Source organism: Staurois parvus, unplaced genomic scaffold, assembly GCF_062004578.1.
Source record: "Staurois parvus isolate SC_StPar_1 unplaced genomic scaffold, SC_StPar_1.0 ptg000049l, whole genome shotgun sequence".
Classification (NCBI taxonomy): domain Eukaryota; kingdom Metazoa; phylum Chordata; class Amphibia; order Anura; family Ranidae; genus Staurois; species Staurois parvus.
In genome coordinates, this window is record NW_028317845.1 from 411,331 (window position 1) to 425,869 (window position 14,539).

The 14,539-nt window shown below is 40.2% G+C and overlaps 1 protein-coding gene across 1 annotated transcript in view; it reads right to left on the bottom strand.

The window, feature by feature from the left end:
• The window catches only part of MYO7B (myosin VIIB), a 211,668-nt gene that overhangs the window by 113,355 nt on the left and 83,774 nt on the right, over positions 1-14,539 (bottom strand). The window contains exons 18-19 of the mRNA XM_089665566.1: positions 11,700-11,792; positions 4,074-4,168 (exon numbers count right to left, since the gene is read on the bottom strand). Of these exons, the coding sequence (XP_089521692.1) occupies positions 4,074-4,168; positions 11,700-11,792 (188 nt within the window). The remainder of the gene's footprint in view (positions 1-4,073; positions 4,169-11,699; positions 11,793-14,539) is intronic.

The window sequence follows — 14,539 nt, forward strand, 5'->3', positions numbered from 1 at the left end:
AAATGCCACCCTAGGTAAACGCCTTGCGGTAAATACGCCCCTGCAAGAGAGTAGTAGTATACAACGCCACCCAAGTGCAACAGGCGTGGTGTAGTATACCACTACTTTCTTGGGATTTAGAGGTCTTCTGAGTTTTCCTCCGATGCACATCTCTGCTGTATCTCTGGATTACTTTTTTTTAGTGTTTGAAACCTATAATAACTTTTTGACATGTTGGGGTACTTTGGGATTTTTTGGAGGACATTAATTTCACTTTCATATCTTTCTATTTCTATTTGTTTCTGGCATCATGTACATTTATATGTCATTGTGTATTATTTATACCTTTAAACACTGCTGTTAGCTACAGTATAATAGCCCTGCACTGGGAGAGAATATTTCCATTGATGAACACGGAACAGAATGGGAATGTTTCAAATTGACTGTATGCAAACACACTGCAAAATATATTCTTGTGGGAAATACGTTTAAGGGCCAGTTCACACCACAAAAATGCACTCCACAATGTGTTCCAGAAGCGGTTTTGCTTACAGTTCACACCACACTCGTTCCAATGCGTTTTTGATGCTTTGGCCATGTTCCAGCACAGTTCTGTGCAGAAAAAATGCACTATGTTCAACTTTTTTTCTGCACAGGAAACTGACTGGAACTGACTTCGCTGGTGTGAACTAGGGCCATTGGAATACATGAAGATAACTATGCATGCATTTTTGATACAGAAAAAACAGCCCTCAAAGGCTAAAAATAAAACCTTTGGGGTTGATTTACTAAAACTGGAGAGTACAAAATCAGGTGCATCTGTGCATGGTAGCAACTCATCTTCTAACTTTACCTTGTTTAATTAAGCTTTGACAAAAAAAACCTGGAAGGCTTCTATGCAGAGCTGAACTCTTCAGTTTTAGTAAATCAACCCTTATGTGGTTCATCTGCAAAGTTAGAAAAGCTGTAAATCGAAAAAGGCATTTAAAGATATAAAAATGAAGGAACACTATCATAATTTAAAAGTTACAAAGAATATAACAGAATATGTAAAAAGGAAATCGAGGCCACAAAAATTCAAAACGAATGACAGGCTGTAGAAGATATTAGTACAAGCCACCAAAAATTCATCAAATATGTTAAAGTATATGTAAACCTTCACCTTGTAAAACAACCCATTCGGTTTAAAATAGAAATGAAAGGCAACATATTTGTGTATACATATAAAAAACATTATAAATACCTTTTTCCCCTTTTTTTAAAATGATCACATACCCAGATTCCCTGTAAATGCCTATGCAGGATGGGGGGCTGTCAGCAAAAAAGACCAGGCTGAATTTTAGCATAACTAGATAACGGACCACTCTTTGCTCTCATGCTTAGTGTGTTCAGTTTTTACTAGGAAAGCAGAGTGACTGGCAGGAACACCAGGGATTTCACACAAAGGAAGCAACACAAATAGAACAGAATACATTTTCATACAAGTACATGGTAGAAGAGAAACATATCAGGAATATTAAATTTTGGGTTAACTTATTCTTTAGTAGTAAAAAGGTCATGTCTGAGTCTGTAGGCCCTTTACAAGATAATTAAAAGTTGGTGCCTGGGGACAAAAAGAAGGCAAATGTATTAAATACTTTCCTCAGCTCTGTGCATACAATGGAAAATGGGGGAGCTGAAGTCTATAATGGTTATAATATTGACATAGACTCAAAAGAACCACAATGGCCCAAAATCAATATAGTCCAGAAACATTCCGACAAATAAAGGTGATTAAACACCTGGACCAGTTGACTTGCACCCATGTGTCCCCAGAGAGTTGAGCTCTGGTATTCCAAAGCCATTGTTTCCAATTTTTAGGGGCTGTTTATTGACTGGCATAGTACTACAAGGCCTATATTTAAAAAGGAATCAAAGTCTTTACCAAGTAACTACAGACTGGTTAGTTTAACTTCTATATTCAGGAAGATGCTTGAGAGTTTAATAAAAGATCATATAAAAGACTTTTTGCTAGAAAACAATATTTTAAGCAATAGACTATATAGACTCACAAAAAAACTACAGTTGTCAAACACCTCTGATTTCTTGAGGAAGTAAACAAAAACTTAGACAAAGGAGTGGCTGTGGATGTAGTATACTTGGATTTTGCAAAAGCGTTTAACATAGTTCCCCACACAGCTAATGTGCATGTTGAAGTCTACAAGCTTTGAAAATTCAGTTTGTAAATGGATAGAGAACTGGATAAAAGACTAGATTCAGAGCAATGATTAATGATTCTTACTCTGAATGGTCTTAGGTTATTAGTGTACCTCTAGGTTCAGCGTTGGGACCCTTACTTTTTAACATATTTATAAATTATATAGAGTTTGGGATTAAAATTACCATTTCAGTGTTTGCAGATGACACCTTGCTTGTAGTGGAATAATTTCACAGTATGTTTTCAATTTACAAGCCGACCTCAATGCCCTTTTTAATTGGTCGACTATGTGGCAAATTAGTTTTAATATTGATAAATGTAAAGTTATGCATTTGGGGGCTAAAAACGTGCATGCATCATACATCATGCATCCGTGGAAAAAAAAGACCTGAGTGTTCTGGTAGATCAAAGTTTTAATAAAAGCATGCAATACCAAACTGCATTTCTAATGCTAGGGAAATACTTTCTTGTATTATAAGAAGTAATAGACTCCAGAAAGAGAAAGACATAATTTTGCCCCTACACAAATCATTAGTAAGACCGCATCTGGCATATGCAGTTTAGTTTCGGGCACCAATTCACAAAAAGGAATTTGGAGAACTGTTGAAATCTGCACATGCTAAGTTTACTTGCCATAGATCATTGAGAGCAGGCACATAAGTTGATTTTATTGCAGAAGAGACCTTGCATATCTATTTTACAAAAAAAACACCTTGCCTGCTCACATTTAGCAACATCAGGATTTTAGTTCCACTTTAACCGCTTCCCCACCGTCCTACAGCAGAAATATTGATACAGGGTGGCAGGGCTGCACAAAATCAAGTACATATACGTGATCTGCATTTCCAGGTAGGGGGTGCGTGCACTGCCCTATCCGCACCGCCGTTGCCGGCTACAGATGTCGGTCACCGGGTCCCAGTTGGAGACCTGTGTGTAAGCAACACAGGTCTCTCTCCTGCCAGCAGTAACATGCTGCTGTGTATTTCTCTGCACATTTTTCCCTAGTAAAACACACAGAGCACCAGGGGCAGACTGACCATTTGGAAACTCGGGCACTGCCCGAGGGCCCGGGGTCAGTAGGGGGCCCCATGAGATGCCCCTGGTACCTTTTTCATAGGCTTTTTTGAGTTTGGGCAAGGACACAGGGTCCCCATGATACCCTATTGCCCAGGGGCCCCATGGGTTGTCAGTCACAGCACAGCACACACAGTAAAACAGCATACAGCACACAGTTAACCCTTTGATCGCCTGATCGCTCCACATGTTAACCATTTCCTGACCAGTGTCATTAGTAAAGTGTCAGTGCTTTTTATTAGCACTGATCACTGTACTAGTGTCATTGGGATGTCAGTGGCAGTTAGACAGTTGTAGATGCTATAACTTTCACATAAACCAATTAATTTACATGTATTGGGATTTTTTCTAGCAAAGATATGTAGCAGAATACATTTTGGCCTAAATTTATGAAGACATTTGATTTTTTTACTTTTTTTTTACTGGACGTGTTTATAGAAAAAAGTCAAAGATATTGTTTTTTTTTACAAAATTGTCGGCCTTTTTTTGTTTATAGCGCAATAAAAACGCAGAGGTGAGCAAATGCCACCAAAAGAAAGCTCTATTTGTGGAAAAAAGGACATACATTTAATTTATGTACAGCACTGCATGACCACGCATTTGTCAGTTAAAGTAATGCAAAAAATGGCCTGGTCAGGAAGGGGGGTAAATCATCTGGAGGGCAAGTGGTTAAGAGAGAGTGGGAGTACTTGGAAGCTTGTGTGATTAATAACGATTCTGACTTGATAAAAGTCTGCCTGCATTGCTGAGACACAACACCAGTAGAGTCACAAGAAAGAAAGCACAACTTAACCAAGAGTACTAGCATGCAATTTTACTCTACCTGTCTTTATATCCTCTCAAAACCTTCTGAATAACAACAGCTTTGTGAATGAGGGATTTCTCACGCTCCACCTCCAGTTTGGTGTCATGGAAATCCTGAACAAAGAATAAAAACAAGCAAACATCTACATCAGTTCTAAATTAAGAAAAAAATATCGCAGAAACATTTAGGCTCCATGCACATTAGCTTATTTTTTAGCAGCTACTTTTTTTTTTCCCCCCCTAGAAGCAAATAGTGTTATCCTTTGTGTTTATGCACACTATTGTAGGCTAAAAGAGTTTTTGAAAATTCAGCTGCTAGAAGCAGAATAAAATGCTTTTTTGCGATTTTGGGAGTGATGCGCTGGTAGAAAAAAAATGCTGAATGCTCCTAAATGCTGCTAGCCAGTTTCCAGCATTTTTTTTTTCTAGTGGTGGCTGCTGGTGGGCTTAACAACCAGTGAATAGGTGATTGTCAAGGAGCGGGCAAGCAAGCTGGCTGCCACATCCTTAACAACAGATGACTCATCAGCTGTCAGCAGGGTTTCCCGCTGACAGCTGAATGTAAACAAAAGATGGCCGGCAATAAAAATTTAAGAAAGAAAACAGCGTGGGGGTCCCCTCCAATCGTTTCCCTTCGGGTCTGGTATGGATTTTAAGGGGAACCCCATGCCAAAAAAACAGCGTGGGGTCTCCCCCAAATCCATACCAGACCCTCAAGTCTAGTATTGATTTTGAGGGGAACCCCAATGCAAATTTTTTTTAAAAAATGGTGTAGGGTCCGCCCTCCGCAAAATCCATACCACATCCTTATTTGACCATACAGCCTTGATGGCTCGATCCCCCCCCCCCCCCCACATGCCTTCAACATTGTTTCCCCCTCCCTCAAAGCTCCTGGTCCCTATGTTGATGGAAACAAGGGCTTCTTCCCCAGGTTGTGTTACAAGTGAGTAAATGTCCCTCGAAGTAGATCCAGCGTCAAGCACTATGAACGCTGGGGCATGCTGGCTTGATGATGTCACAAGGAGGCAGGGTCACTGGGTGGTCCCTCCCCTTAGTTTATTTTATTTAGTGGTGGGAAGCAGCGGAGCTGTTAGATGGCAGGAGCCAGCGTCAGGTTCGGACCTTTTTTTGTGGGCTCGGGTCAGCGGCCGACGTTCATTGTGATTGATGTTGGATCTCCTCCGGGGCACATTTATTTTTTTGGTACAATGTACCCCATACTCATTCACATGGGGGGGTCAGGATTTTGGGCCCCCTTGTTAAGGGGGGCTTCCAGATTCCGACAAGTCCCCTGCCTGAAGACCCCTACAACCACTTCCCAGGGTTGTGGGGAAGAGGCCCTTGTCCCATTTAACATGGGGACAAGGTGCTTTGGGAGGGAGACCGCCTATTCCATAGCACCCCCCCATGTTGAGGGCATGTGGCCTGGTACGGTTCAGGGAAGGTGGGGGGGTGCTCACTTGTCCCCCCCTTTCCTAGCCTACCAGGCTGCATGCTCAAATAAGGGTCTGGTATGGATTTGGGGGGGGACCCCACGCTGTTTTTTTCCAAATTTTCGTGTACGGCAATTCTCAGCAGGGTGTCATCGGTGGTTAAGGATGAAGTGGCCAGCTTGCCAGTCTGCTCCTTAACAACCAGCTAAATGCTGGCAAAGCGCTGGCACACAAAAGGGAAAAACACTTTTTTATTCAGTGTTTTTCCAGCATATTTTTCAGCTCCTAGTGTGCATGGAGCCTTACAGTATATATATATATATATATATATATATATATATATATATATATATATATATATGCACACACTGACTGCACAGTACTTCATTGTACGGCTTGTTATGTGCCTGCTATACAGTAATGGAAATGCTAATAGTTTCTACTTTGTGATATATTTTAGCATCTTTAGAGTAAATATAATAAAAGCACAAACTAAATTCTAAGTTCATTGCATATAAAAGTCAAATGTGTACTATGACTCATGTGACCTGAGTAAATATAAATGTGCTAATTTAATTATGTGCTCTGTTTTTATTGCACTTCAAATTTAGTAAATGTTTAGTTAACCACTTGCCGCCGACCTGGAGCATACATATATATATGGATTCTTGGTGGGTGGGCTTTAACGCATATATATAGCCCTAGGTAAATACTTTACTGTGCTCAGAGTGTGCTCACTGTGCGCTCCCATTTCAGGAATATACTGGTACTGGAAAGCTCCCATGCCTGCCAATCACAGCGGTCAAAAAACGGAATGCCCGCCACCGCCTCCCAACATTTAGATCCTATTAAAGGGCCGGAAGGCGGCAATGGTAAGGGGTTAAAGTATACACATTGTCAAAATATTTTTTTTAATTTTGGATAGAGTAGGGATTGTTTAGTCCCTTTGTCTTTTTTTACTGACATCTGTACAACTTTAAGAAGGGAATTCCATCTTTTTGGAGGAATTTCTTCTCAGGGACAAGAAGTAAAAGTAAACCCCTAATTCTGGTGACAAATCCGCTGAGTATGTTGTAGAACCTGAATGCCAGAAGGTCAATGTCTGTTTTCCCCAAGCTGTGACAGAGGGATAGAAATACCTTTTGATGGAGAGATCATTCTCTGGAATTCAGATGTTGATGGCTGAGGAAGTTTGCCTGCCAATTGTTTCCATGCCGGGAATATACATGGCGATCAGGGACAGAACATGGAGTACAGTACTGTCCAAGCCAGAATGAGGTCCACTTCTGTTTGATCTGTGCAACATCTGATGGCTTCCTGATGGTTGTTGATGTAGGCCACTGCTGTGGCATTGACTGAGTCCAGGTCAGGCGACCTTGCAGAGCTCCAGTGTAGAAGAGAGAGCCTAATTGCTCTGAGTTCCAGGTTATAATTCAAAAGCTTGGCTTCTTCCAAAGACCCCTGTACCAAGATACCAGGAGGGTATCCAGGACCCCCCCATCCCAACTGGCTGGCATCCATTGTGAGCACCTTCCAAGTCATTGTGAAAAAGGATCTCCCAATTCTAGAACCAGACTAGAGATCCACCACACCAGGGCAAGCCTGGTTTTACTGGTCAGGCATATGGCGCCTGTCCAGGACACCTCCCATTGTACTCTTCAATAGACTGTCTGCTTGACCCACACTGTCAGAATGTGAGTCGTAATGGTATGAGTAAAATTGGGTGTATGGTACTGAATTGAAGGAGGCTACTATTAAGCCCAGAACCCTCATGCAAAAGGGAATGGTGAAATGGGTCCTGGACCATGGAGGAATGGGGGAATAAAGGTAAAGCAGAACTAAAGCTGGCGATACATGGTTCTTTTCTTTTTTTTTGTTTTATGAAAACAAGCTGAAAAAAACAGATTCATCCATCCACACAAACACCCTCTGCTGTGAGAATACACTGATCAAAGGCTGCAGGTCTGAAAGGGTTCTTTATTCCTCAGTGAAGAGAACCTGTATAAAAACTATCAAAACAAGCTTCCTAGTGCCAAATCCTGTAAATATTGAAAAGAAAATAGACCGAACTGCTAACTACGGAAAGGCTATGGATTGTTTGGGCATGGTAAGAGACCACACAATAAAATACATATAAGCATTTATTAACATAAAAGAATCATATGTCCGTAATAGGACCCATATTACAAAAGATACTATTCAAAACAGACGCTAAGAACAAAGCACATCAAGTTGAGCATAAAGCCCCCCTCATGTATATAGTAAAGGATAACCACTCAGCACATAGTGACAACATACATATATTTCAAAATACGGTCGACACTATTCGCCTGTGCATTTGGCTTCTTCAGGACCGTAGCTTGAATATGTGGGAGAGTAGTGCTACTGCATAAAGCAAATACTAAATAAATATACAAACAAACATATAGATAAATATAAGGTGGACACAATATACATACAAGAAATGAGGCTGAGCTTACGTGGAGACGGTAAGTCAGTGGCATAGATATCTGGAGGGCGGACATAGGGGACCAGGGCTGGAGGAGAGCCATACCTGAGTACAAAGGCCAACCTTAATATAAGGAATTCCTATAATAGGAAATATATAAAAATGTACCACCAGGAACAAATGTAAATAGAACCAAATGGTTTAAATTGGCCAGTACTCACAGAAAATATATAGATTGTTAGTTTCCAGTACAGACAGAATAAGCTTATCTCCGCAAGAATATAAGAAGGAAAGCGAATGGCTTGAACACTGGTGGGCCTGCAACATAACCATATGTTAATAAGATAAGATAACCAAGATAAATGTATTAGCCACATAAGACAAGATACAGCAGTGACCTGGTCACATATATAATCTCAGTCCAACAGATATCCCAATATATTTGAAAAGCCAGATGAAATGGCAGACTAATTGGCCGAGGAAACTAGTAGTCACCCGAAATATGTTACCTATAATGCCAAACAATAATCAGTGACAAGCTGCCAAAAAATAGAACAGGAGGGAAAGCACCACAGTGTACATTTAAGTACTCAACCTTAATATGGCATGCGTGTATGACATCACAGTAGGTCTGCACCAGATCATCTGAGATTTCTCATCTGAGAACAGCATGCATTCCTACCCCCCCAGGTAGAGAATAGAGTAGGATGGGGGCACTGTTCTTAGATGAGAAATTTAGCAAATTTTGTCCATTCATTTTGCTTTAAGTACGCTATATTGATGACGTGACTGTCCTATGGATAGGCTCGACTCAGGAATTCACTGATTTTACGGCAGCGCTTCACCTGAATGACTTTAACCTTAAGCTTACCTCTCACATCAAGGGGTTATTCACGTACTACTCTTCGTAAAGCATATAATAAAGTCTGCCGCTCCACTTGAGAGTCCTATTTCACAACAGAACTCAAAATGACCCGAATACAGTGAGGCTTATTACACCATTTACTGAGCAACATGTGTTAATATGTCACATGCTCCAACAACATTGGTATCTACTCACTAATGACACTATGCTCAAGAAATATATTAAAAACTATCCGGAAATTACCAATAAAAGAGCCCGCTCCATCAGGGACACGGTTACTAGGAGTCATTTTGAACAAGTGGGGCTTCCTAATGATGAGGACACGTTAAGAACATGGAAATGCGGGAAATGTAACTTCAGCAATTGGATTTATGAGAATCAATCACTATACTTACCCAATGGTCAAACTATAGGAATTGTCTATTTTATGTTTTACCAATGCAGAGGCTTTTATGTAGACAAGACTAAGCGCCAATTTTGGCTTAAGATTAAAGATCATATATATTACATCAACAATAGCATACTATCTACCCCTATAGATTGACATGTTGGCCTATGCCATAAACATAATATCGAGATAATTAGATTTGCTGCATTAGAACGTATCAAGGAAAATTCCAGAGGAGGGGATTTTGATAAATATATCTTGCAACGGGAGGCACGGTGGATTTACCAATTGAAAGCCACCTCACCTCCAGGGTTAAATGAAGCTTTAAGCTATAAGCCTTTTCAATAATTGTATACCCTCTGTTGTCGGTCTAGGTGTTATCATGGTCATCTCTGTGAATGTATTGAATCCCTTTGCTGTTAACTGTATCCGCCTATTTTATCTGTACTAGATTGCAGTGCTATTTGTTATGCCTTATTATTGTATTTCTAGGTATTATTTGCTTGATCGGATGGCTTTCGGCCTCTTGTGGAGTGGTGTTGGTGCTTCCTGTCTGGGGGCGGGCATATTTGCCTGCCTGCCATTCTCCCCTTTGGGATGGTGACTGCGGAGTGGTCGTTTTTTGTCTCCTCTCCTGGGGACTTTCCTCTATGTCACTGTGCTTGCGCCAATGGTCTGCACGCCACTTCCTGAGGCCGCGTGTGCATCTGACGTCATCCATGCGGGCCCATTTAGGGGTGACGTACACCTCGCCATCTTGGATTTGGGCCATGCTTCCCTGCGGCCTTCCATGTGCGGCCGGGTGGGGGTATCAGGTGCAGCGTGGCGTGTTCTGTTTCCTTCTGACAGGTATTACCTTTATAGCCGTTTTTTTAGGGGGTTACCTCCCTTTGTGGTACACGTTCAGTTCCCTACTTACAGTGGTTTTTATTTAGTTATCATCTTTTTCACAGAGGATGCCTATGAAGATCTGGGTGCAAACCTACTGTGATGTCATACACGCATGCCATATTAAGGTTGAGTACTTAAATGTACACTGCGTGTGCTTTCCCTCTTGTTCTATTTTTGTCAGCCTGTCACTGATTATTGTTTGGCATTATAAGTAGCATATTTCGGATGACTATTGGTTTCATCGGCCAATTAGTCTGCCATTTCATCTGGCTTTTCAAATATATGGGAATATCTGGGATTCCGGCTGGACTGAGATTATATATGTGAACAGGTCACTACTTTACTTTTGCTGGTCAGATATGCAGGTGGATTGTAACTTGTATCCTGCCTTATATGTCAAGTACATTTATCTTGGTTAACTTATCTTATTAACATATGGTTATGTTGCAGGCCCACCACTGTTCTAGCCATTCTCTTTCTTTCTTATGTTCTTGCGGAGATAAGGTTGTTCTGTCTGTACTGGAAACTAACAATCTATATATTTTCTGTGAGTACTGGCCAATTTAAACCATATGGTTCTATTTACATTTGTTCCTGGTGGTACATTTTTATATATTTCCTATTATAGAAATTCCTTATATTAAGGTTGGCCTTTGTGCTCAGGCCTCTCCTCCATCCCTGGTCCCCTATGTCCGCCCTCCAGATATCTATGCCACTGACTTACCGTCTCCACGTAAGCTCAGCCTCATTTCTTGTATGTATATTGTGTCCACCTTATTTACATCTATATGTTTGTTTGTATATTTATTTAGTATTTTCTTTATGCACTAGCACTACTCTCCCTCATCTTTAAGCTACGGTCCTGAAGAAGCCAAATGCACAGGCGAATAGTGTTGACCGTATTTTAAAATATATGTATGTTGTCACTACGTGCTGAGTGGTTATCCTTTACTATACACGAGGGGGGTTTGTGCTCAACTTTATGTGCTTTGTTCTTAGCGTCTGTTTTGAATAGTATCTTTTGTACAATGGGTCCTATTACGGACATATGATTCTTTTATGCCAATAAATGGTTATATGTATTTTATTGTGTGGTCTCTTACTGTGCCCAAAGAATCCATAGCCTTACCATACTTAGCAGTTCGGTCCTTTTTCTTTTCAGTATAGGAGTATACTATCGTATAGGGGGGCTATTGGTCTGGCTGTAATATCAATAATGTTAAGTGGAAAAAAATGTAAAAGCTAAAAAGTACACCCAAGCACTTAAAAACCCCTTCCAAAAACTTTGAGCCCCATCCCCATGCAAATATGTACATACACACATATGCTGGAGGAACCTATGTATGAAAGTATAGATTTCATTACACATATTACATATATCTGTACATGCCAGAGTGAGAGCAGAAATTCTAGTTCCATTATTCACAGTTACTGTAACTCTAAACTGATGACCTGTATAATCTACTAAAATTTTATTTTCCAATATCTCTGCTTTCAGAGAATATAGACTGTTTGGGGGTTTTAACTAATCTACTGGCTTAAAAAAACTGAGCTGACAGCAAAAGGGTTAAATAGATACATTTATATCTACATTTGAAGAAAGTACTATTAATCATTACCTTTAGAAAAAGTTTTGTTTTTCCTACTTTCCAATCTTCATGTTTTCCAATAACAGCACCACAAATATCAACACTGCAAGCCTGATGATCCCACTAATAAAGAGAAATTTATATCTTTTGCAACAGTAATGCAAATGAAATTAATGCAAAAAGTATGTAAAAATGTTTACATGACAGCATGAGCATCAATTATCCACATAAAAGAGCTTTCCTAAATTTGCAGCACCTAAAATATCTAAAATATGTGAAAAATAGACACCTGCACCTAATCTTGCTCCTCCAATTTAAAGTAAATATATACATAGCTGTCATAACAGATACTCACAGTTCTCAGAGGTGTGGCTTCCTTGAATACTGCTCTGTGACTGCCTTGATTTTTGCAGCCTATTAACCTGGTGATCACTTTACTATATCACTATTACTTCTATTAGCGCACTTTGATTTTTTTTTTTGTTTACATCCTGAAAGATGCTCAGTATTTTAGGATACATGAATTGTGAACAGCACAACAAAAACTGGAAGCTACTTAATTAATTAATACAATCAGGAAAAAAGACAAAAGAGCAAGATGTAGACATGGTTGGTATGAATATATGCAAATTTCTAAGTCACAAAGGAACAAGACAAGTGACATATTATAAATCCAATCAGGTAGAAAAACATGTAAATAATGATTAACAATCATGCCACAGATCCCATTGTTTATGGAAAAAGGGGCATAGTATGATGCAGAGTATGAAACATTTGTTTTACAAGCATTATGGAGTTTAATCGGTTTCTGATACACACACCAAGTACATCAATTGATTTCCAGTGAAAGTTGATATCCCAATGGGCAGCAACACAAGCGGTGTTTATCAACCCCCAGAGGAACGAGAGGCTTTAGGTACCAGAACGAAGAGCAAACAGTTGACCATGGAGATTTTAAGAAGGTTTCCCGCTAACTTAGATGCTAGCTCATCAATCTTAAACCAGACTGGACCAATTTTAACACAGGACCAAAAGATAAATACAAAATTGCCAGGGAGAGGGCAACCTCTGAAGTAATGCGGGAATACTTTGGGATAGATGGCATGCAGTTTAGTTGGGGTTAGGTACCACCATGGTGAATGCTTTCAAATCAGTTTCTTTTATATTTTAGTGAATTTGCAAATTTTACCAATGGCTTTATTCCATTTCTCAGGAGTAAGGGTTAGAACACCTTCACTTCCATTTTAACATGTAATCTAATTTCTGTGTGGGATCATCACTAATCAGATCTTTATACAAGTCAGAGATAATACCCTTGCCTCTTGGATATTTATGGCAGATAGTTTCATAGAAAGTTGGAGAAGATCTCATAAATGAATATTGTGTGGAATAAAAGTGCTTAATTTGACAAAATTGTAACTGCTCAAAAAATGTAAAATGGGAAAAAATTATCATTCTTTACCCAGCGAACATCTGTATGCTCTAATACTTTGAAAGAGTGAATTTCATAGCTTAACATGCTATCACCTGGACAGCCCTCCCCTCTTTAACCCCTCTCTTCTAAAGATCTTTTATTTCTATAACTCCCTTCTTTCTTAAACCCTAAGCCACTCTTGGCCCTTTTCATTAGATTGGTGACGGTCCAAACTCTTTCACACAAGAAACCATTTGTAAATGGATCTTATCTTCACAAAACTAACTGACTAACCTCATTAGTCTCTATCCCTGATATACTGATTGTACAACATTACTGAAATAGCTTATTCTTGTGGTCATTTATGATTGATCATGAACATCATGAGGATGACATTAGGGCCTATTTTTCTTCTCTGTTTGTAAACATCCTTAAACTTCAAGAAAAACATATTGTTTAAAAATGTTTTTTTGCTAAACCTAGTAATGTTATTTTGTTACTACTCTTTGCTTTGGAATGACTTTCTTTAATTTAATCTATTAAAACCCCTCAAACTAATAGTTTTATAAAGTAGACAAAACACAATAGACCAGTTTTACAATAATTTGACTTACTGCAAATTTATCAGTCCAGCCAAAACTGCTTTATTTTAGTTTTGGCTGGAGCAGGGCTTTTAAAGATAAGGTTTTCAATGTTGCTAGTCTTTATAATAATAACCGCCTCCCACCCGCCATATAGTACAATGATGGGCGCAAAGCGGTTCTCTCGTTCTGGGAGGCCGTCATATGACATTCTAACTGTGCATGCGCAGCTCCAGGAGCGCGTAGCGTAGCGCAGCGATCGGTGGTGTGCTGTGTCCCTTGGACATAGCGGATCACCGATCAACAGAAAGAGCCGAAGATGTCAGCTTGGTCATGTGATCAGCTGTGTCCAATTACAGCTGATCACATTTTAACAGGGAAATGCCGGTTATCCGCATTTCTCTCCTCACAAGCTGTCACGCTGACAGCTCGTGAGGAGAGGAGAGCCAGTAATCAGCATTCCTCGGAGGGGACATGTACACAGATCATCAAAGCACTGATGATCAGTGTGCCCTGATGATCTGTGTAGCCCCAGCAGTGCCACCTGTCAGTGTCTATCAGTGCCAGCTGTCAGTGCTCATCCATGCCACATCAGTGCCACATTTCAGTGCCTACCAGTGCACATCAATGCCACATATCAGTGCCCATCTGAGCTGCCTTTCAGTGTCACCCATCAGTGTCAGTCAGTGCCACCTATCAATGCCAGTCAGTGCCACCTATCAGTGCCACCTATCAGTGCCAGTCAATGCTGCCTATCAGTGCCGCCTAACAGTGCCAGTCAGTGCCACCTAACAGTGCCATTCAGTGTCGCCTATCAGTGCCAGTCAGTGCTGCCTGACAGTGCCGCCTATCAGTGCCATATATGAGTGCTGCCT